Raw genomic sequence first — 25,081 nt, forward strand, 5'->3', positions numbered from 1 at the left:
CCCAAGGAAACTGGGGGTAAGGGGCGTGCTCTCCTTTGATGTTTAAGTTTCAAAGGGGTGGTTTCTGAGTCCCTGAGGGAAAGGTAGTCCTGGTTCTTAAAAGTGAGAAAAAGGCCAATTTCATTTTCAAAAGGATTTATATACATTTCAAAGAGAGAAGAAAATACTTATGATTTTATGTTTTCTAAAGTAAACGTTTTAAGAAAAAGGGAAGGGAGAGCAATCTTTCCTCCCATATTCAACAGAGAGAATGAGGTGTCTTAACTTTAATTTGTACTGTTCTTAATCTACAAGCTCATTCATTACAGATGCAGCTGGCCGGGCAAGTTATCGCAAGAGTTTTACCCAATGTCTCATCAACTGCATAGCCTCGTTTCCCAGCTTCCACATCACTCACCTTTATCCCTGGCACGGGCACTATTTCAGTGCTACAGATTTTAGTGCTATTTATTTATTTATTACTGCAGCATTTCTCCTGCCATAAATTTCTATCAGGGTCAAACAGACTTACCCTTAAATAACAAACAGCATGTCAGTGGTTTAATGCAATAGGAATTTCTCAGTCATACTAGCCCATGTGGGTTCTGGGCAACTATCTTGGACAACCAGGGCAACATTTGCATAAGAAATAAATGTATCTGCTTAAAAGCATATCACTTCTGTTCATAACGCTTGGGTGTTGGGAAATGTAGGTGAGCATGAGGTATCTGGAGAGCAGAACTGTTTGGGCAAAAGGAACTTGTATCCAATTTTAAGGACTTAATAAAAGATTTCCTGGAGTTGATCTGACACTGGCATCATAAAAAATGAGTTGGAATTATTTGAGCTAAAGTGAGAGGATAGTGGGAGGCGGCAGGGCATATTCAGGATGGATGGACAGCATGGGCAAAGCTGAGATGTTCTTTATTACTTGCTTTTTTGAGGCTGGAGTTTAGAGTAAGAAGTAGGAAATAAGCAGAAAAAGTAAATAAAGCTCAGAGCTAGGAGTGTTTTTATAGGCCATGACAAAGAAATGTTATCTTACAGGTAACAGGGAGTTGCTTTTAATGCATGAAAGTAAGCACGGATTTAAAATTTAGGTATATCTGTCTAATGACATTGTAGGTCTATCAGTTAATAATGTCAAATAAAGAGAGCAGCCAGGTATCCTACTTGCGAGCTATAAAAAAATACCACCACAGACTGAGTGGCTTATAAACAACAAAAATTGACTTCTCACAGTTCTGGAAGCTAGGATGTCCATGAACGTGGAGCTGGCAGATTTGGTATTTGGTGAGTTTCCTGAATCGTAGATGCTCTCTTTTTACTTGTCCTCACATGGTAGAAGGGCAGGGAGCTCTGTCCAGCCATTTTTTGGACTATTTTTTTTTAATTCAGGTATAGTCGATGTACACTATAAATTTCAGGTGTACAACACAGCGATACACAATTTTTAAAGGTTCTATTCCACTCATATTTGTTATAAAACATTGTCTATATTCCCTGTATTACATTATATATCCTTGCAGCTTATTTATTTTAAACATAGTAGTTTGTACCTCTAAATCCTCTACATTTATTTTGCCACTCCCCCTGTCCTCTACTTACTGGTAACTGCTAGTTTCTTCTCTACATCCGTGTGTCTACTTCCTTTTTTATTATATTCACTAGTTTTATTTTTTTGAATTCCACATATAAGTGATACCACACAATATTTGTCTTTCTCTGATTTATTTCACTTCACATAGTACCTTCCAAATCCATCCATATTGTTGCAAATGAAAAAATGTCAATACTACTATGGCTGAGTAGTATTCTAGCGTGTGTGTGTGTGTGCGTGTGTACCACATCTTCATTATCCATTCATCTGTTCATGGACAGATTGCTTCTATATGTTGGTAATTGTACAAAATGCTGGTATGAACATTGAGGCACATGCATCTTTTTGAATTAATTTTTTTTTCAAAGAGTAGAATTCCTGGGTCATATGGTAGTTCTACTTTTAGTGTCTTGAGAAATCTTCATTCTGTTTTCCATAGTGGCTGCACCAATTTACATTTTTTCCAACAGTATATAGAATTCTCTTTCTCTATATCCTTATCAACATTTGTTATTTGTGGTCTTTTTGATGACAGCCATTCTGTCAGGTGTGAAGTGATATCTCATTGTGGTTTTAATTCAGATTTCTCTAATGATTAAAGATATTGAGCACTTTTCACGTGTCTGTTGGCTATCTGTGCATCTTTTTTGGAAAAATTTGTATTCAGGTCTTCTGCCTATTTTTGGGAAGAGGGGAGGATTGGGTTTTTTTGATGTTGACTTGTATGAGCTGTTTATCAGTCATATCACTTGCAAATATTGTCCTCCATTGGTATTGGTACGTTGTCTTTTCATTTTATTTATGGTTTCCTCTGCTGTGCAAAAGCATTTAAGTTAAATTAGGTCTCATTTGTCTATTTTTGCTTTTATTTCCTTTGCTTCAGGAGGCAGATCCAAAAACCATTGCTACAATTTATGTCAAAGAGTGCTCTGCCAATGCTTTCTTCTAGGAGTTTTATGGTTTCTAATCTTACATTTAGATCTTTAATCCATTTTGAGTTTATTTTTGTACATGGTGTTAGAGAATGTTCTAATTTCATCCTTAACTGTCCATTCTTCCCAGCACCTCTTATTGAAGATACTGCAATTTATCCATTGTATATTTTTGACTCCTTTGTCACAAATTAAATGACCATAAGAGTATTAGTTTATTCCTGGGCTCTTTATTCTGTTCCATTGAGCTGTGCCTATTTTTCTGCTGGTACAATACTGTTTTAATTAATGTAGCTTTGTAGTATAGTCTGAAGTCAGAGAGCCTTATTCTTCTAGTTCTATTTTTTGATTTCCCCTCAAGGTTGTTTTAGCTATTCAGGGCCTTTAGTGTTTCCACACAAATTTCAAAATTATTTGTCTTATTTCTGTGAAAAGGGCCCTTGGTATTTGATAGCAATTGCATTGAATCTGTACATTGTTTGGGGTACTATGGTCATTTTTAGCAATACTAATTTTTCTAATCCATGAATACAGTATATCTTTCAATTTGTTATCAATTTCTTTTATCAGTGTCTTATACTTTTTGGAGTACAGATTTTTTACCTCCTTAGGTAGGTTTACTGGTAGGTATTTTGTTCTTTTTGATATAATTGTATGTTGGGTCACTTTTATAAGAGCACTAATCCCATTTAGGAGAGCTCCACGTTTTACCTAATCACCTCCCAATGGCCTCACCAACTAATATCACCTTGGAGGGTTGTTTTCAACATATAAATTTTGGGGGAACACAAACATTCAGATCACAGAACTAGGTCATTGTTCTCTGAGCAATCACAGTGTGAAAAATCACCAAAGAATGAATCAGACAATTCAGACTTGACCTCTGCATCACCAGGCCCTTTCCAGGTGACCTCAATTACACCTTATTAACCTTTCTGAGGATTTTTTCTTCCATGAAAACTGGATAAAAATGATTCTTACTATGTCCATGTTCAGTGCTGATATGAGGAGAAGATGAAATGATGTGTTTTAAAACAGGGCTTTGAAAGCTATCATAAGTAACACATAAAATAGATGATTAAATTCAGCAGACTTCTATTTTTACATGTACAGCACTATACAGGCATTATCGGAAATCATCTCTTGATTTGAATAAATCAAGAGATGCTGAAAAGCATCTCTTGCTTTGAATAAATCAATATTATTTCATGAAAAAAAAAAAAAGCTGTAACACCAGGGCATGATTTTGAAGTATCAGCTACAGAGAACAATTACAAAATAAGAGACTGTTTTTTAACAAATGTGCTGAATAGAAACATACCAAGGGACTCTTTCTGGTGAAGTGGTCACAAGTGGAGGAGAGGCACATATCATTACTTTTTTTTTGTAGTTTCTTAGACTAACTTGAAAGCTGTAAGAGGAATTTTCAAAGTGAGTTGATGTGTCATTCAAGACCAGTCTTATGACTTGGGGTTCATTTATTTTAATGCCAGTGATAAACACGGGCATAAGACTAGAGCACTGTGAGGCTGGAAATCTACCAGGGAGCACAACGACTGAAGTAATGAAATGGGTATTTTTAAATTAAATAGCCATAGTCCTAAAAAAAAAAAAATCCCACACAAATGAAAATATGTTAGTTCTTAATTACTCAAATGAGTAAACCTTCTGAAGGTTGATTTCAAGTTTTGGCTATCATGAATAAATCTGCTATAAACATCCACGTGTAGGTTTTGTGTGGACATAAGTCTTCAGCTTCTTTGGGTAAATACCAAGGAGTTTGACTGCTAGATTGAATGGTAGGAATATGTCTAATTTTTTAAGTAACTGCCAAATCGTCCCCCCATTGTGGCGGTACCATTTTGCATTCCTATGAGCAAGGAATGAGAGTTTGTGTTGCTCCACATTCTTGCTAGTATTTGCTTTTGTCAGTGTTCCAGATTTTGGCCATTCCAGCAGGTATATAGTGATATCTGATTGTTATTTTAATTTAAACTTTCTTAAACATAAATGATGTGCAATATCTTTTATGTACTTGTCATCAGTATCTTTGAAGAGGTGTTAAAGTTTTTGGTACAATTTTAATTGAGCTTTTGCCTTCTTGCTGTTGAGTTTTAAAAATCTTTGTATATTTTGGATAAAGACCTTTATCAAGTGTATCTTTTTCAAATATGTTCTCCCAGCCTGTGGCTTGTCTTCTCACTCCTTTGAGAAGTCTTCTCAGAGTCCAGCTTATAAATTAATTCCTTAATGGATCATGACTTGATGTTGTTTCTAAAATGTCATTATCATACCGAGGTTTTCTCCTATGTTATATTCTAGGAGTTTCATGGTTTTGAATTTTACATTTATGTCTGTGATCCATTCTGAGTTAATTTTTGTCAAGGGTATAATGTCTGTGCCTAGAATTATTTTTAGCATGTGAATGTCCAGTTGTTCCAGCACTATTCATTGAAGAAACTATCTTTTCTCCATGGTATTGCCTTTGCCTCTTTGTTATAGATTAGTGTGACTATTTCTAGACTATTCTGATCCATTGACCTATTTGTGTGTTCTTCTCCATACCTAACCACAGTAGATTTATAATTGTCTTGAGATCAGGTAGTGTTAATCTTTTCACTTTGTACTTTTCCTTCAATATTGTGTTGACCATTTTAACCATTTTTAGGTCTACAATTGGTGGTATTAAATACATTTATAATATTATGCAAACATTATCACTGTCCATCCTCATAGCTCTTTTCATCTTGTAAAAATTGAAGCTCCATATTCATTAAACAATATCTGTCCATCCCCTCTCCTCCTAACCCCTGGCAACCAGCATTCTAGTTTCTGTCTCTATAATTCGACCACTTTAAGTAGCTCATATAAGTCAAATCATACTGTATTTGACCTTTTGTGTCTGCCTAATTTCACTCAGCATAATGTTCTGATGGTTCACTGATACTGTAGCATATATCAGAATTTCCTTCTTTTTGAAGGCTAAATAATAATACTCCATTATATGTATACATCACATTAAAAAATCCATTTATCCATCAATGAACACGAGTTCTTTTCATGTTTTAGCTACTGTGAATAGGCTGTTATGAACATTAGGGTACAAATATGTTTTTGAGACAATAGTTTCAATTATTTTGGCTATATATCCATAAGGGGAATTGCTAGATCATATATTTTTAATTTTTTTGAGGAACTGCCATACTGGTTTCTACAGAGGCTCTACAATTTTACATTCCCACCAACAGTGCAAAAGATTTCCAAACTCTCCACACTTTTGCCAAAGCTTATTGTTGTTTTTATTATTATTACTCTGATAGTAGCTCTTCTAATGGTTGTTAGGTGGTATCTCATTATAGTTTTGATTTGCATTTCCCTAAAAAATTAGTGATGTTGAGCATCTTTTCATGTGCTAGTGGCTATTTGTATATCTTCTTTTCAGACATTCTCTCTGTACTCTAGGTATTAATTTCTTACCAGACGTATGACTTTCATTTAGTTAGCTGTCTCTTTCATTTAGTTAGCTGCCTCTTTAGCTCCCTGTTGATAATGCCTTTTGATGCACAAATCCTTTAAACTGTTAACAAATCCAATTTGTCTATTTTTTCTTTTGTTGCCTTTGGTGTCATATCTAAGAAATCATTGCTAAATCCAAGGTTAAGTTTTGCTTTATATTTTCTTCTAAGGCTTTTACAATTTATGTTTTTAATTCATTTTGAGTTAATTTTTATGATATACAGTGGTAAGTAAGGGACCAATGTCATTCTTTTGCATGTGGATATACAGCTTTCCAGCACTAATAATTGGAAAAACTGTCCTTACACCACTGAATTATCTAGCCAGACATGCCCCAAATCATTTGATCATGTATGTGAAATTCTTTCCTTTTTTAAAATTTATTTTTAAATTAAAAAATTTCCACAAAGTAATATTCACTCTTTGTGCTAAACAACTCTCTGGGTTTTGACAAATGTATAGAATTACATATCCACCACTGCAATCAGAATAAGGAACAGTTCCATCATCTCCAAAATTTCTCTTATGTTGTTGCTTTGTTAGTCAATCCCTCTCCATGCTTTAACGCATGGTAATCACTGGTCTCTTCCTAACCTTATAAGTTTTTTTCCCATATACATGGCATCATAGAGTATGCTCTTTTTTTTGGTAATGGTCTCTTTCACTTAGAACAATGCATTTGTGATAGATTTGTGTGTGTATCAGTTATTTTCTCCTCTTCATTGTTAAGTAGCATTCTATGGATTTATCAGTTTGTTTATCCACTCAGTGAAGGATGTTTGCTTTGTCCAGTTGTTGGCAATGATCAATAAAATTGCTAGCAACATTCATGTATGGGTTTTGGTAGGAACATATATTTTTGTTTTTCATGAGGGAATACCAAAAAGCAGGACTGCAAGATCATATCTTATGTGCATGCGGAGGTTTATTTAAAAACGTCAAAGTTTCTTTCCAAATTACTGGACCATTTTGCATTCCCACCAATGTTATATGACAGGTTTTTTTGCTGGACATCTTTGTCAGCACTTGGTATTGTCAGATTTTTCTTTTTAATCTTAGTAATTATAATAGATATACATTTGTATCTCATTGTGGTTTTAATTTGTATTTCCTTAATGATTAATTAGTGTGATTATTGATCAATTACATGTCTTCTTTTGTGAAGTGTCTGCTTGAATCTTTTGCACTCTTTTTAAAATCGGGTTATATTTCTTCTTATTGTTGGAGTCGGAAGTTCTTTATATATTTTGGATACAAATGCATTGTCTAATATGTGACTTCCAAATATTTTCTCTAGATCAGTGTTCTTGCCTTTTTATTCCCTTAAAAGTATCTTTTGCAGAGACAGGTTTTTAATTTTGATACAGTCAAATTTATCTTTCTTAAGGGAAGTAATCACAATTTGGTATCACATCTAAAAACTCTGCCTTTTACTTTATTACTTTTTATTTTAACTAATTGGTCATACATTAGAAAAGAAAAGATTTCTCCCTGTATTACTGATCAAAAAAGATTTGGGGATGGAATAAGCTTCCCTATGACATCATAGAATCCTTGATTATAGCACACACAGCATTTGTTTCTATTAACCATCTTCCTAAGGGAACCATATGGTTTTATATTTCCAATAGTTAAAAATCTGTAATCAGATTTTCCCCTGGCTTCTCAACAGAGACAATACTATCAAAGTTAGTAAGACATATATTTTAAGCACCACTTGTGTTATCTTAAGCATTGTGCTGAGTAGGCAGGTTATGTTTTGAACAACAATTTTATAAAAAAGAATTTGGGCTTAGTTGAATTTTGTTAGACAGGCATTTGAACTCACCCTGATTTTTGCTTACAATATTTATGAGGTTATGTGAAGTGAAAAAGCCACATCAGCATTTTTAAAAGTGGTTTTGTCTTTCACAAGATAAAACTGTACATAATCATGAATCCTATGACTTCCTCTGCAGGTCTGGATGTTTATTTTGACTTTTTTGATTAAATAAGCTTGCATGGCAAATTGGTTTTTTTTACCTCTTAAAATGCAAACTTAAAATCTTAATGGTAAAGAGCAATTACTCTAAGCATCAGGAGACTCTGACTTCATCTCCCCAGTGCTATGACCTTTGAGGGCAGCTCTTACTGGGAGCATCCTGGTCCTTGCTCTCTCCTGTCCTCACACATATGGGGTATAATTACAATTGTGAGGATGTGTAAGGTCTATTCCTCTAGAAGGAATGATCTAGTTCCATTTCTACTGCTCCTTCTTATATTTTATTGGTACAATAGTATTTAAAAAGCAATTTGAAAAAAGCCTGTCAGTGGAAAAAAGACTATTTTGATATCTAATTTTATCACTTTCCAGAACATGCAGTAGTATAAATAAATGGCTAAAAAATTGCTTCCAAATGATGTTCCTTGTGCAAACAGCTAATAAAATAAAAACATACAAAATGCAGATCTTCAGCTCAAGGTTTACTAGGATGGCAGGCCAGGCCTCACCTGCCATTTTTTCCCTCTAAATTGTCCCTTGTCTCATCACCCAAGCCCTTCCCTTCCCCACTTTTCCCAGTCCTGACATGGGGAACACAATGTCTTGCTTTCACTTCTCTGGATCAAGCATGGACAAAACCTTCCACCTTTGGCACCTTTAACAACAGTGAAATCATCTGGAATTTACAAATTAGATGCACAGAGTAATGGCCATTACCCTAATTATTAAAGAGCAAAGGACTCCTACAATTCAGAGAAGGAGAAACCTACAAATAGCAGTATGCACAAGGACAAACCTCCAAACACAAGGAAAGGAAACAAAAGAGCAAAGAAAAAAAACAGCAAGATATCCAAATGCTCTATCAAAATAGAAACATCTTAAATCATCATTTTAATGCTGTGGTTATGGGGTCAAGAAGCACACTCTCTTTGTACCATAGAGAATGTGTGAATTGACATTACTTCCTTGAAAGCAATTTGCTATATTGTGAAGAACATTGAAAATAGTTACAGCTTTTGACCCAATAATTCCTCTTTAAAAAGGTTCTGCTAAGAAAATAATCAGACATTTGCATATCTTTTCATAGAGGTCAGTGTGACTTCATTTATGATAGTTCATTTTGGAAATTCCCTCATGTTACATTAATGATAGTACAGCCATATGTTCATATATTGTATAACCACAAAATATTATATTGAGACTACTTCTCAATATAATATTATGTGAAAACATACTGATTTTAAAATATATTGGAGAGAAGTACACCAAAGTATTAAAAGCAGTTTTCTCAAGATGGAAAAATTTAAGTGGTTTTAAGCCTTTCCAACTATTCCCTCAACTTTGTGTTAACTTTCTAACATACAAAAAAGTTCACAAAATATTCAGTCTGAAGCATTTAAAAACCTCACTGCCAAGGGAAAATGAAAACTTACAAGGAAAATATAAGCAGTGCAAACTCTGCTCATGTTATGAAAACAGACTTTAGACCTTATCATACCCACCTGAGAACAGAGGCCTGACAACTTCTCACAACTTCCAGACACCCTCTCCGGCAAATGCTCCAGGCCCTCTCACCTTCCTTGGCCCCATTCCCTCCAGAGAATGTGTTTTGTTGTGAAAGTAAGAAATGTTCATTGTCAAACTCCAAACAGTGAGGGAGTATATAAAAAAAGAGGAGTAAATCCACACCTACTTTGCTTCCCCACCTTTTTTTTTTTTCACACTAAAAACATTGGGGGAAATTTGCATATAATAATGAACACTGATAGTAAACAGTTTCATGGCTCATTAAGACATTTGTTAAAACTGTCAGGATAAAAGTTCCTTTGAGTTCCCTATAGTCCAATCTCTTCCTTATCCCCAACCCTAGGCAACCAGCCATTTGCTTCTTGCCTCTATTGTTTTGTCTGTTGTAGAATCTCCTACAAATGGAATTACAAAAATAATACATCTGTTTTTGAGATCCATCCATATGTATGTCATGGGCAGGTAGTGTTCTGTTGTATAACTGTATCATAATTTGTCTATCTAGTCACATAGTAACTTCACTGTCATTAACTTATAAGGCCATAGACTCATTTCCAGAATGTGACAAGTCAGGTCCCCAAGTGCGAATACATTAAACATCTCTTATATAGAATCCCCAAACCTAAGACTTGTCTTAGATGCATGATAACAATATCACAAAGGGGTCAAGGGGTCAGAGCATAACAACATTGATTCAGTTGTTGAAACTCCTATTTAAACCTGTATCTGTGAATTAACGATTGTGAAGCAGCATTCATTTAAGACACTTATGGATTCCAACCATACACTGTGATCAAGAAACCAACATATTTGTCTTGACAGACCACGTTTAAAATCTGAGTCACACACTTCACAAATTATGAATTTGCCAACTTTTTTTTTCAGTCATTCCGAGTTAATATTTATATTTAACTAATGCTATTAACATAAACATCTGGATAAATGAATATTGCATTCTCTTACCTCAAACCTAAGTATTAATTATTAAGCAATTTTATATAAAGCTCCTTTCAACATTGCTTATCTTTTTAAAAAAATCCACAAAAATGATGCCAGCAAAGGCATGTTGAATTTTATGGAAATCATATTGCACCAAAAGTAAAGGAGGATATACCCAAAATATTCCATTATAACAATTTTGCAAAATACACTGCATGATAGAAATAATTATGAAACCAGTTTGATACCGGAGTAAGAGAATTAAGTTATTTTGAAGCGGTAATTAACCTGCAATTAACACACTTTTATTCAGAGTATCAACAAGATTCTGAAGAGATTCTGTATTTCATGATTTCTACCCTTGGAAATCGAGGGGCATCATGGGCACTGCTGGATAGAACCTTTGGTCCAGGAGTCTCCCTATCACACCCCCTGCACTTAGCCTCTGCCCCGGGCTCACCTTCCTGATTCAAAGGTAAACCATGTTGAGTCCCGTCCATATCTCCTCAGAGAGCTGAGTGGCCACATCACCAGTCTGACTTTGGCATTGTGGATATCCCAAAGATAGATATTCTCATGAGTGATTTGCATTGTGCATTCGCCATAAATGTCCAGATTTGGCGTAGGCATTAGATACACATTGAATCGCTCTGCAAAGAAACAAGGAATGGAGAAAATGAAGTGAAAAGAGGTGTAACTTTTTATATTAATTTGTATACCTACCTACAAGTCTTCAGAATGTGTTACCATGCCCTGTGGTGACATCGATATACACTGTAAAACACTACTTTTTTTCCAGTGTATTCTTAATCATTAATTCATTCACTTATTCCTCAACTTTTTGTTGCATGCATTCTCTATGGTGGTGGTTAAGTGGTTAAATTGTACAATGGAAACATAAGGGCAAAAAGCTGATTGGAATCTCTGCCCCAATGGCATCACTGTGTATCTCTTCACACAATCTTAAGTGGATATCACATAAACAATTCCTGTGAGGAATATCTTATTTAATTTATACAAGAACTTACTCAATTTTACCTTTGAGGCATTAACTATTTAATGCTTACTCAAACTGATTCTCAAAGCATAGAGTATTCATGGTAAAATTCAGCATAAAATAAATGCAGATATTCAACTGCCTTCTGCAGAACTTCAGATGTTGTTTTGGTAAACAAAATAAAAATGCACAATTACTTTCATTCCTGGATATTTTACAGTTAAAAATCTGATTTTTGGCAATGATTCCAAACTGTGCTCTAAACTCTTTGTGTACCTCAAAGGCTACTGCAAAATCCTGCAGCATTTGATCCCCATTTAAATGCATTAGATACACTTTATTTTGAAAAACAAGGTTAGTTGGTAAGTTCCAGGAAGCAAAGAACTTGGTAAAACCTATAAAGTATCCTATAAAATGTCCCTAGTTCCTAGAACCATATTCTTGGTTTACAGTAAGTGATCAATAAATACTAGTTAATGGTATATATAAAATAAACATATCCCGTGATGAATATGAACTGCAAGAATTGAGGAATTACAAAAAAAATAATGAGTCATGATTTAAAAATTTAAGAATTACTGGCAGATACATCTTTGTGTATTTAAATGTAATTGTGCTTTAAAGGCAGTGCTGTTGAATTAATTATTTTGAGAGGCACAATGGTGCAGATGCAGCTGGTAAAGGATTGTAATATGAGAAATGTGCTATCATCCATCAAGATGCAACAATCTTAAACCCTGTATGTTTGCTGGTACTGAGTTGGAAGGGTCTGCATAATAGAAGGAATCTTTTCTGTAGCAGGTATTTTATAAAGAAAGGATTTTCTGATGTCTGATAGGTTAAATATAACTTAAGCACGACAAGTTGAAATTTAGTAACCATATGGACAATATTTATATTTAAGTGTCTAGATATTCTGGGACCAAAAATAATCTAATGATTCAATATTTTACTTAGGCTGTTGACCCATGAAAGTAATAAGTATATAGATTTCACATTTATTTCCTGAAAAGACAAAATGAGATAAATTCTCAAGCTGAAAAGTGAAGAAAAACATTGTAGCATTAATTATCTGTAATAAAAGTTTATATCTTTATCTACATACACATACAGAAATTCCATAAATCTTAAAATTCTAACGTGCAGGAATTATAGTGTGCATTAAAGTATCTACCTTCAGCGTTAAATATATCACTCACATTCCCAGCACAATTCCCTCTCCAGTGGGATTACAAGTCAGTCAAAAGGGCAGGATCTCATGTGAAAGTACAAATGAAACTTGGACCCAAAAGAGTGACTCAGGAATATACAGTATAATGCCTGAACAGCTATCTTCTTTTCTTTGCTCAAGACTCTTTTGATAAAGTTCAGCTTCTAGATTTGGAACTAATCTTGTGTCGGTGGCATCTATTGTGCATAGGGAAAATACCGTCATTATAAAAATGGAAAGTGAAACAATCCTCTGAATTCTTTCCTTTTCATTGATTCTAGAGTCTAAAGAAAGTAATGAAAGACTAATTGCCAAAAACGCCAAGAAATAACAACTATAAAATACTGAAATAAACAGCAGTAAACAACCTTTACTATTGCTTAAGACTGAGTTAACTCTTGATCCCATATCCATAGTTTTTAACTGAAAAAAAAAGAGCACATTAAAAAAATAATCCTGACATTGATTATTGAGTGTCCTTCAGATGGTACACGAAAAATGTACCATTATCTGCATATAATCTGCACAGTATTAAGGGGGACACAGAAGACCCATGCTTGCAATGAAATTCTGTGTGCTTTAATGTTAGCAGATACAGCTTAACAGTATTAACACAGAAAGAGTACCATCATCACAACGGACACTGGAAAAAGCTGGAAAACAGTGAATAAGTGAATTTATTATAAGTCACACGATATAGTGAGGCACATTTACAAACAAAATGACAGGATAACTTGTCCTAAGGAGTCCTTCCTGGGCCAGTTCTACAACATAAAGCAGGTGAAACACACCAGGGGTATCCCTTCCCTCTGTGCCTTCCACTTTCCCACACCTTTGTTTTTTTTTTTTTTTTTTTTTTTTTTTTTTTTTTTTTTTTTTAACCTGGAAACTCAAGTTAACCCCTTCTTGTTATGGTTTAGAATGCTCCTCTTATTTTCTCTTTTGATATTTCCTCCTTCTTAAGAAGATAATTACCCTAAATTTTTTTATTTTCAATTTTTAAATATTCATCTTCCCCTAATGGTTAATTTCCAAGGATTCAAAATTCAAATAAAAACTGGAGTAATTTAATCCAGAAGAAAAATCAGGGACATAAAGATGAGGAGAGCACATCAAGCTATCTAGTGAATTATACATCTTTGAATTCCATTTTAATGGAAGGAAGATTTCTGTATTTGCTAAGAATAAATTACTTTATTCCTTTAATGATGTAAAACATATTGTTTTCCTAAAGTGTGCTATGGTTTTCATTGGAAAGACCATTTCAATGTGAAATAGTTAAAACTGGCTTCACTAAAATGACTTCTAAAAATATTTAATTTTGTGAAAGGTTTCAGCATGCATCAAAATTAACTTGAGGGTTTGGAGTTCCCTTGTGGCTTGGTGGAAACAAACCCAACTAGTATCCATGAGGATGAGGGTTTGATCCCTGGCCTCGCTTAGTGGGTTAAGGATTTGGAATTGCCCTGAGTGGTGGTGTAGGTTGCAGACATGGCTTGGATCTGGAGTTGCTGTGGCTGTGGCTGGCAGCTGCAGCTCTAATTCATTCCCTAATCTGGGAACTTCCATATGCCACAGGAACTGTGGCCCTAAAAAATGAAAAATAGAAAAAATTACCTTGAGGGTTTGTTTGAACATAGACGGCTGGGTTTCCTCCACCCTTATTGTTTTTGATACTGTAGGTCCACATTACAGCTAGATAATTTACATTTCTACTTGTTCCAGGAGATGGTGACTCTGAGGACTACACAGAACTGCTGATTTGTGAAACTCACTTAAAATATTGCCAAGGAAGTAGTAGCAATATTAGAGAAATAATGAGGAATGCTTTTGAAAACTGATACTATGTTCCAGTAGAATAAAACAAAATATTTTATTCAAAATTGTTTTCTAATCTCTGCTCAAATAATTAATCTTATCTCAATCAACTCATGACTGATTTGCCAAAAAAAAAAAAAAGAGTTATTATGCCAACTGGAACAAAATAAGAGACAAAGCTTAGAAAGAAAAGAGATACATGAAAGATAGCTTACAATTCACCAAGATGACCTATATTCCAAGTGTTTTCTTTTGAGATCATTAACAATAAAAACACTATAAAGCACTAAACAGCACATTTCCACATAGCCAAAAGAATTAGAAAAGAAACTAGTTGCCTAAATAGTGATAATAATATCCTGAAATATGAATAAAATTTCAACTAATATAAAGTCCTGGAGTTCCCATCTTGGCGCAGTGGCTAACAAATCCGACTAGGAACCATGAGGTTGCAGGTTCAATCCCTGCCCTTGCTCAGCGGGTTAACGATCCAGAGTTGCCGTGAGCTGTGGTGTAGGTCGCAGACGCGGCTGGGAACCTGAGCTGCTGTGGCTCTGGCATAGGCCAGCAGCTACATCTCTGATTAGGCCCCTAGCCTGGGAACCTCCATATGCCACAGGAACGGCCCAAGAAATGGCCAAAAAAAAAAAAAAAAAAAAAAAAAAAGACTAAATAAATAAATAATAAAGTCCTGTGAAGACTGCTGAATGTGTGAAGAAATACATTTTGAAAGGCTATATAAAAAATACTAGGTTAAAATGTGTGTTCACACACACAAACTATAGAATTATAGAGTGAAAAAAATTCCCAAACACACTGCCCATAAAATTATATTTTGGTAAAATTTAGGTTTGTATGATGACTGATAGATATGTGAGAAAACAAAATTTTATTTTAAATGGCCAAAACCAGTAACAAGATGAAATATTTATAAAATAAATTGTTCTGTCCAACAGAGATGCTTACTATTATTGAATCTGTAGTTGTATTTACCAGGGCATTTATACTCTAAGGCTAAACTTTTTTTTTGGCCATTCTTATGGCATACGAAAGTTCCTATGCCAGGGATCGAACCTATGCCACAGCAGTGATGATGCCATATCCTTAACTGGCTGTGCCACCTGGGAATTCCTACTCCAGGATTAAATGAAGAGGTCCAAGGAAGATACCTTGCCCCCCACAAACGCCTGGAACACAAAGTTAAGATCACAACTAAAAGAACAGTCTCGGGGGGCTACAAAACAAGGTTTGGTCAAATTGGACATGGTTTGATGACAAGGTGTAGCTACACTCAGGAGAAAGAGTCCTGGAAAAGGGCATAGTGAGACTTCGTAGTGAGATGACATGTGGCAGACTAAACTGGTCATCAGCCCTGAGAAGGACCGAGAACTTCTTTTCTCAGCAAATGAGGTTGTCAATTAACCTGGTTTAGGGCAAGAACTAACCCAAAATAGTATTAGCTAGAGCCTAGCATGTGGATGTAAGTGGAGCTTGTAGCTGCAGTAGGAAAGAGGAGTCCAGATGAGGTTTCTGACATGAGGCAAAATACCTTCCAGTGAATAGAAATAAACAGAAAACAAAACAAGGATGAGCTCTTTGACCAATTTCTTGATAATTTCCATCTTGTAACAGTACAGATGGAAAACTGGTTTTAAAGGAGAACCATACTGAAAAACAGACATACCTGCTTAGCTAAGTTTCTTTTATAACAAATTGGGTTATTTAAGAAGATATAGGCTTCTGAAATTTAGGTATTAAATAATTTTGTGCATCTACCACAGAGGCAACACTCAGAGCCTTTTGATTCTATGAACAAAAATTCGTCTTCTGTATATTAGTTTCTTAGTTAGAAGAAATTTGGGAAATGCCTGATGTCAATCCATTTTTCTTCAGAGAAGGTCCTGGTAAGTTTTAGCTGTTACCTGATTCCTCAACACCATCCCCTTTATCTATCCCATTTCTCCCACTGCTTCAGAGGTTGTGGGTTTGAAAGTTGGGTCAAAAGAAACGCTGGAACATGGAACTAAGTATTAACACACCTAAATATTTAAAAAAGAAGAAATCCATAAATATTGAAATCCATTAGATTTTCCATGGAGAGGTGTTAAATTTTGTAATAACTTCAGCTAAGGAGGTGAGTGTGAACTCATATTTTTACCTTCTCTTCTTAAAATCTAAGCATAGGTCAAAAGGAGAAGCCCCACAAAAAGAAAGGTGTTCTTTAGCTTTTGGTAACATCCATAATTTTCTGAATTTCAGTTCCAGGGACTTCCATAGAGTAGAGGCTTAAATATTTGTTAATTCGTTAAATTAAATTTGTTATTTAATTTAAATTAACAAATAAATTAATAATTATATACATATGTATGGTTATATAATGATTATAGCAGATTAAATAATTGGGATATTTATAACGTTGAATTTCACTTAGTTGTTTCTATCAAGTGTTTCTGTAAAGTAAAACTCACTCTATATACAACTTACAGGTTAAAGTAATTTTAAAGACAACTCAGATTATTTTATAACAATAAAATTCAATTATTTTTCTCAAAATGTAAGGTGATCAGAGAACTGATATTTATTATAGAAGACATTGTTTAAATTACATTTATTACTTCACTCAGTTCATTAAAAGATCCAAATTTAGTGGAAATGGGTGATCTCTGCTGGCTTATCAAAATAAGGATCTGTCACTGCAGTGGCTCGGGTCACTGATACGGTTTGAGTTCGATTCCTGGCCCAGGAACTTCTGCATGCCTTTGGCATGGACAAAAAAGTATAAATGTACCTTGTCCAATTAGTGACCTTTATCATCTTATTTAGCTATCATGAACACTGGCAGCCCATCCTGACCGAAGGCACATCATGGTGAGAACAGAGACCACTTGCCTCCTGATTGAGTTGTCCCCAGAACTCTCTTGCACACTGACCTGGTACCAGCCTGGGCAGGACTGGATGACTCTGCAGCTTCACCAGCATGGGTGAGTAGAGAGATGAATCCCCAACTGGAGAACAATCCAAGTTCTATGAGTAGTTCTCTTGTATTTTCCCCTTCCTTGTATTTGGAGGGGGATGGGCTATCTCCTTTCTGTCCTTCTCCTATGAAAAATTCCTCCTCAGTTAATCTTCTAGCCTGCTCTTTAGAATTTCATGGTGCTTTTCACCCATTATCCATTACTCTGTGGCTGCAGTACATTTCTGAGACAGCAAGAAAGTCCCATTCCATGTTCTATATTTAACAATTGTTACAGTTCTCCAAACTGAAATTTTAATATTAATATTAAAGTGGGAGTTCCTGTCGTGGCTCAGTGGTTAACGAATCCAACTAGGAACCATAAGGTTGCAGGCCTTGCTCAGTGGGTTGGGGATCTGGCGTTGCCAGGAGCTGTGGTGTAGGTGGCAGACGCGGCTCGGATCCCGCGTTGCTGTGGCTCTGGCGTGGGCTGGTGGCTACAGCTCCGATTGGATCCCTAGCCTGGGAACCTCCATATGCCACAGGAGTGACCCTAGAAATGGCAAGAAGACAAAAAAAAACAAACAAACAAACAAAAAAAACCCAATATTAATACTAAATTAATAAACAGTCTGTTAAATGCTATTTAGTCATTTAAGGACTAGAATCATTGGCCTAATATTAATCACTAATGAATAAGTCCACAAGAATCTGGTGTTTGAAAAACTGATCGTATTCTTAGAAGTGTTGGATTTATTACTATTTGTCTAAATTTCAAATCTAGGTTCACCCCATTTTTGATAGAAGTGCTTTGTTTTTAACTGTCACATAAAGTGCCAAAAATTAAACAAAACCAGCTATCACCCAGAAAACGAGATATTTCAAGGTCATTCTGAACTTTATATTCTTGTCTCCAAATTTCTGTAGTATTGGGATATTGCAGTGGTCAGACTTCAAGTTCAGTGGCTTTAGAAACGGAGCCACACTGAGAAAGCAGATATTTACACATTTGGACATATCCTGAGGTCTGTACAATGCAATTAAAACAGAATGAAACAAACTGTGATTTATGTTTGTCAAAATTTGAGGAACCCTTCAGAAATTGTGACTCCATTTCCACCAGTATACTGAAATTTGTGAAAATGTACTTTATTATAATGTGGGAATGGCAATCAATTCAGTTGCCAGGTGCCATCTGCTCTGTGGCCACTGTGAATTGGAATCTTTGCAATTCTTGTATCAAATGGCAGCATTAAAAAAAAAAAAAAAACAGTAATATTTTTCAATCTCCCAGCTATTTCTTCCTTCCATTTCTTTCTCTTTCATTGTTTTTTACAAAAAATTAATGTTATTTAATGTTATTAATGATAGCATTTTAATCTACATTTTCAAGTAAATATGTTCATTGTAGTAAAAACAGAAAATTATAAAAAATAAATCCAACTATTATATCTTACAGAGAAAATCTCTATTAATGTGTATCTTAATATACAAACATATTCACATGTTATTATACTGAATATAAAGTACTGAACTCTTTATATTGCCTTTACAATAGGATTTTCAGATATTATTAAATATTCCTTGGGGACACGATTTTCAATGAATAGATAATATTCTACTGTATAGCTATGCCATATTTTATTTAGTAATTATCTATTTGATACATTTTAAAGTTAAGCCAACTTCTATCTGAAATAAATTAGGCTGCAATAAAATAACCAACATTCAGCTCAATTTGTTAAATAATTCACACATTTTATATTGAGTCACAGGGTTTACTTTATTCTTATATATACATTTTGGATCATTTTCATATCCTATATTATTAATTTACATTGGGTACCAAAATCTGAATCATTAAATGCCATAAACTCTTTTAAGAATCACACACTGCCAAATTTGCTCTCCATAAGTTCCTTACCAATACATATTCCAATTAACAGTATATTTTATATATTCATTTACATAAATGTCCTTTGCCAGATTTTTAAACTAGGTTTATAGTGTTTCTCTGTTGATTTTAAGAATCCTATATATTACAGTTTTTCCAACCATGTGTAAGCCAAATACTTCATCTCAGATTTTCATTAATTTTGTTTATGGTATTTATGGTTCAGAAAGTGGAAAATAATTTTAATTTTTCTGATAAGTCCTTTGTTATTGAAAGAAGGTTAAATATTATCTTAACCTTCTCAGCAGTTTTAGCAGTTTAGTTTTCACATTAACTGGTATACTGAAGCATACTGAAATGTTCATATCTTACTTATAATGTTTTTTTAGTTTTCACAAATGTATGTAAAGACAACTTTTCCATTGGTAAAGTTCCTTTAAGCCATTTTCCAGCTGCCTGTGGCTACCAGAAGCAACCACTGATCTGATTTCTAACACTATAGTTTATTTTTGCCTATTCCTGTAAATTCTTGGCAGCTGTTAGCATCCAGCTTCAGCATATTGCTAATTTATTTCCAGTTTGTGGCATTCCATTTCATTTTTTATTTATTTCCTTTAAAATTTTGATAGTTTTTTTTTTAATGAGCATAGGTTTGAATTTTGATGAAGCTCAAATTATTTCTTTTTATAGTTTGGTTTCAGTGTTTTACGTAAGAAGTCCTAGCCTACCCGAAAGCTGCATCATCTGAAAATTGATGTTTGAGTATGGTGTGAGGAAGGGGATGAGGTTCATTGTTTCCCACATAAATATCCAGTCACTCTAAAACTGTTTATTAAAGAAATGACCAATAAGCTTATGAAAAAGGGCTTTGGTGTTCTTGTCAAAAATTACCAATCCATATATATGGATCATCTTCTTTCTGTTCTGTTCCATTGACCTATTCGTCTATTCTCTGTCTTCACTGCCCCCACTTACAAAAGTCCAGAAATTAGAAAGGTTACCCATTCCAACTTGGTTCTTCATTTTTGGGATAGTTTGGCTAGTGCTGCTCCTTTACCCAAAATGCAATTTAAAATCAATTTGTCAAGTTCTAGAAAAAGTGCCTGGTTTTCAGGATTTTCATTAGAACTGTGTTGAACCAATAGGTTACTCTAAGAAGTGACATCTTAACGATAGTGAATATTCCAATCATGAATAATTCATCATCACATTTATTTAAATGTCTTTTAATTTCTCTCAGCAATACCTCATTCTCACTGTAGAGGTCTGGTTATATACTTTGCCAGTTTTATCTCTGAGTATGTGATTTTTTTATGGTATTATAAATGATACTATTTTGTAACTGTTAATTGATAAATATGCATGTAAATATTATATATTGTATATAGAAATACTATATATATAATATTTACATGCATATTTATTTGCATATTAACTTTTTATCCTGCAACATCACTGAATTCATGTAGTAGTAGTTGCTTTCTTATAGATTCCTTAGCATTTTCCAGGTATACTATCTTAGCTTCTTATTTTTTTCCAATTTTTATAATTTTACTTTCTTTTCTTGTCTTATTACACAATTAGGACTTTAAGTAGAGTAAGTAGACTATTGAATAGAAGTGGTAAGAAGGATATCTTTGTCTTATTCCTAATCTCATGAAGAAAGCATTCAGTAATTTAAAGAATTATATTTTCTGAAAGTTGTACATTGATGTCCTTCATCAAACTGAGAAAGTCCACTTTTATTCATAAGTTTTTGAAAGTTGTTTTCATAAAGGCATATAGTATTTTTTTCAAATGCTGTGTTTTTTGGTTTTTTTTTTTTGGTTGCACCCTTGGCATGTGGAAGTTCCTGGGCCAGGGATTGAACACATTCCATAGCAGTGACAATGCCAGATCCTTAAACCTGCTGAGCCATGAGAGAACTCCTATTGAATGCTTTTTACAGATCAATTGTAATGATCATATGATCTTCTGCCTTGATCTATTAGTGCAGTAAAACATAGTTTGCATTACTATCCCTTAATGTAATACTTTAATATTCCATTGCTTAATTTTTAAAAGGATTTTGTATTTATATGAATGAAAGATATATGTATGCAGTTTTCTTTTCCTGCATTGGCTTTTTCTGATTTTAGCATCAGGGTTATTGTGGTTTCATAAAATGAGTTGTGAAATAACCCCTCCTCCTCTCTTGTCAGAACAAGTTTGCATAGGAGTGATATTATTTCTCCTTTAAATGCCCAATTAAAGAGTGCAACTGTATACCCTGTATGGGACTGGAATTTGTGTATGAGAAGTTGTATAATTTTAATTTCAATTTATTTAAAGGTCACAGGAGCTTTAGATTTTCCCTTTTTTCTTGAGTCATTTTGGCTAATCTGACTCTGATAAGTTGTAAAAAATTTATTTTATTTACAAAAGCTATTAGCAGAGACAATATTTAGCTGTTTTTTCTTTTATGGAAGATGGAGATTAAAAAAAAATTCCCCCCACACTTCCCTCCAATTTTAACATTTACTACATCATAATCTGAGCTCTGGGAATGTTCTTATTACAATTAGGATTTTAAACTATGCTCAGAGAAAAATGTAGAGCTTTACAAAATATATTTTAAAAATGAAAGCCTGAAAATTAATGATGTAAACATTCATCTCAAGAGATCTGAAAAAGAACCTGAAAACTGGATCAACTAATAAGTGATTAGTCACAGCGAATAAGAGCAGAAATTAATTTAAAACACACCAAAAACATTTTAATAAATGTTCTCTGATAATAATAAAGGTTCTCTGATAATACTGATTAAGGGAAAAAAGCCACAATTCACCCATATGAAGTAAAAAAAGGAGCTATCACTACAGTGTAGACAAGTCTTAAGAAGATAGTACAAGGATGTTGTGATTAAATTTATGCCAATAATTGTGAAACTTCGTAAGAAATGAAGGCCACCTTGCAAGAAAACTTTCAAGAAATTCCTAAAATCACTAGTAGGTGTTTTGAAGCTAATTATTATCAACCATTTATTATCCAAAATCTTCAAACTTTATTAAAATATAGATACTTGGACATTCCAGAGGTATTTACTTTGTGGGTGTGGGTGGGGGCCCAGAATCTTCTTCCCACACACTTGGTATGAATGTGACAAAGACAATTCACAATATTCCAGAGAAATACTGATTTTCCTGGTAGGTATGGTGCTACTTGTTTTGCATGCTGTATTTTATTTAATCTTATGACAATTCTGTGAGAAATGTACTATCAGTATCATCTTCAGGAGCAGGAATCTGGGATTTAGAGCATTTCAGTCGCTTGACCATGGCCCACAGCTTATGAAAAGTAGAGCAGAACTTGATGGACTAAGTTTGTTTGGCAACTTATGTTTGACCAGCATGTCTGACATTCATGTCTTACTCTACAGTTTTACTGTAGCAGGGAAATACTGGGTCATCGGAAGTTGGGTATATAAGAAAAAAGTTGGGTATATAAAAAATGAAATATCTTAAGCATATATGAAATTCAATTCAGGTGTGTTTTCTTCCCTCTTTTTGTGTGTTTGTTTTTTGCCAAATGAGGACTCATTTAACCTGGTTCCTGATCAAAGATCAACCTCTAAGCTTCCTCCCAGTTTCTTCTAAACTGACTTGGAGGCTAGCAGAACTGATATAGCCAGAGATGTAAGCAGAGGAAACGAGGGTCCTCTTACCTGTTTTGTGTACCCATCTCCCTACAAAGCAATTTCACCAGATTTCCTGTGATACAGCAGGCTCTGCTTTCTGAAAGGGTATCTGGGGTCCAGTCAGAGCCTATAGGAAGCCTGGGCACCCCTTCTATACCACATTCTGTTTTGAGACAGTTGAAGTGTATCTTTATTTTCTTACACGTTGCTGGGCTTTGATGACAGCTCTCCATTATTCTTCCTGTGCTCATCATCAAACTCCATATGAAGAATCAAATTTTAGTATTCATTCTCTTTTTTTAATTTTTTTTTTTTTATTTTTAGGTCCACACCCATGGTATATGGAAGTTCCCAGCTAGGGGTCAAGTTGGAGCTACAGCTGCCGGCCTACACCACAGCCATAGCAACGCAGAATCCAAGCCACGTCTACGACTTATACCAAAGCTCACAGCAACACCAGATCCTTAACTGAGTGAGGCCAGGGATCAAACCCACATCCTCATGGATACTAGTTGGGCTCATTACCACTGAGCCACAATGGGAACTTCTTAGTCTTTGTTCTTGAAGAGACACCCCCGCCATTTACATGAGGAGATAGGAACATGAATCTCTGTCCATGGAAAGGGCAAGGGCAAAGCATTACCTCTTATTCCCCATAAAATTCTTATTTCCAAAATCCCTCTTCTTGCCTGAGGCTGGGAGATACCAGTAATTCTGGATTCAGCATTCTCCCCAGAAGCTTCTTTCACAAAGCTATGGATGCTTTTGAAATCTGCATCTTTGTTCTCACTGTATTTGTATAAGGCATGTTTCCAGGGCAAAGGTGTTTCAAGATCTTTCTTCCAAAATGCATCTCAGTTTGTAATGACATGGCTAGAGTTAGACAATGGACCACTTAGATTTGGCAGTGTGGTGAGAGAAGCACTACAAACATTCTTGCTATTTCAAAGAGAGAGAGAAATATATATGGCATTGGCCTTGATTCCATTGTAGTGTGGTGATTCAAAGACCAAATGGGGACAATGGTATTTTGACATAGTTTCTTAATTATATGCAGTGTCTATAGCAATCAAAGGGTAGAATTAAAGCAATACAACACAAGACTAGAAGGCAAATATCTAGGGCCCATTCAAGACTTTGTGTTACATCCACGAATGTCATCTTCTTCTTGCCAGGATGGCTGCTCCCATCACCATCACCTTTCAGCTTTCCCTGTAGATCATCACCTCCATTGGTGATACTGGCATTTTCAAACCGGTTTTATGGAACTTAAGTCCCACAAAATATAAATTGGTGCTATGTATAGAAAAAGACACATAGATAAAGTGAGTTTGAGAAGTGCTACATTGTACGAAGTTAAACCACATCTTTATTATAGGACTTCTCAAAGTTTTATTCTGCTCATGTGAACTGTGACCATCATACAGGGTTGGCATGAACTTCCTAGGGCTGCTGTAACAAAGTACCACAAACTGAGTGGCTCAAAGCTACAGAAATTCATCATCTTATAGTTCTGGAGGCTAGAAGTCTGAAATCAAGTTGGTGGCAGGTCTCTGAAGGCTTTTGTGGGAGAATCCTTCCTTGTCTCTTCTAGCTTCTGGTTTTCGCCAGCATTCCTTGGCCTTCCTTGGCTTGCAGATGCATCACTCTAGTCACATAGCCATCTCTCCCCATGTGTCTTCACAGCATATCTTTCTGTGTACAAGTTTTCCTTCTTGATAAGGACATTTTATGTCATAGTGGGTTATGGCTCTTTCTAAAGACTTTGCTTAAACCTGATTCGTGGTAAGGATCCTATTTCCGATAAGGTCATATTCTGAGATACTGAGGGGTTAGAACCTTGACATCCTTATTTTGGAGGGGAGCACGATTTAATTCACAAGAGTGTGATACAGTATTAAATTCACTGATCCCCTCACTTCAGAGGGCAAGTTGTAGCAGCAATAGTATTTGCTGAACTCACTTTGGGAAATACTAGTAGAGTGTGTGGATGGCATTTAGAAACTCAAACATAGCTATCTATGCAAGGAATCTTTTCCCCAGGCAGAAGCTGGTTTTG

At 34.8% G+C, this 25,081-nt stretch overlaps 1 protein-coding gene across 5 annotated transcripts in view; it reads right to left on the bottom strand.

The window, feature by feature from the left end:
- DOK6 (docking protein 6) overlaps positions 1-25,081 on the bottom strand; it is a 402,546-nt gene that overhangs the window by 177,266 nt on the left and 200,199 nt on the right. For all 5 annotated transcript variants that reach the window (XM_021099328.1, XM_021099323.1, XM_021099326.1 and 2 more), the window contains exon 5: positions 10,935-11,124. In XM_021099328.1, the coding sequence (XP_020954987.1) occupies positions 10,935-11,124 (190 nt within the window). The remainder of the gene's footprint in view (positions 1-10,934; positions 11,125-25,081) is intronic.

The sequence above is a fragment of the Sus scrofa genome, chromosome 1 (assembly GCF_000003025.6).
Source record: "Sus scrofa isolate TJ Tabasco breed Duroc chromosome 1, Sscrofa11.1, whole genome shotgun sequence".
In the NCBI taxonomy this organism is placed as follows: Eukaryota; Metazoa; Chordata; class Mammalia; order Artiodactyla; family Suidae; genus Sus; species Sus scrofa.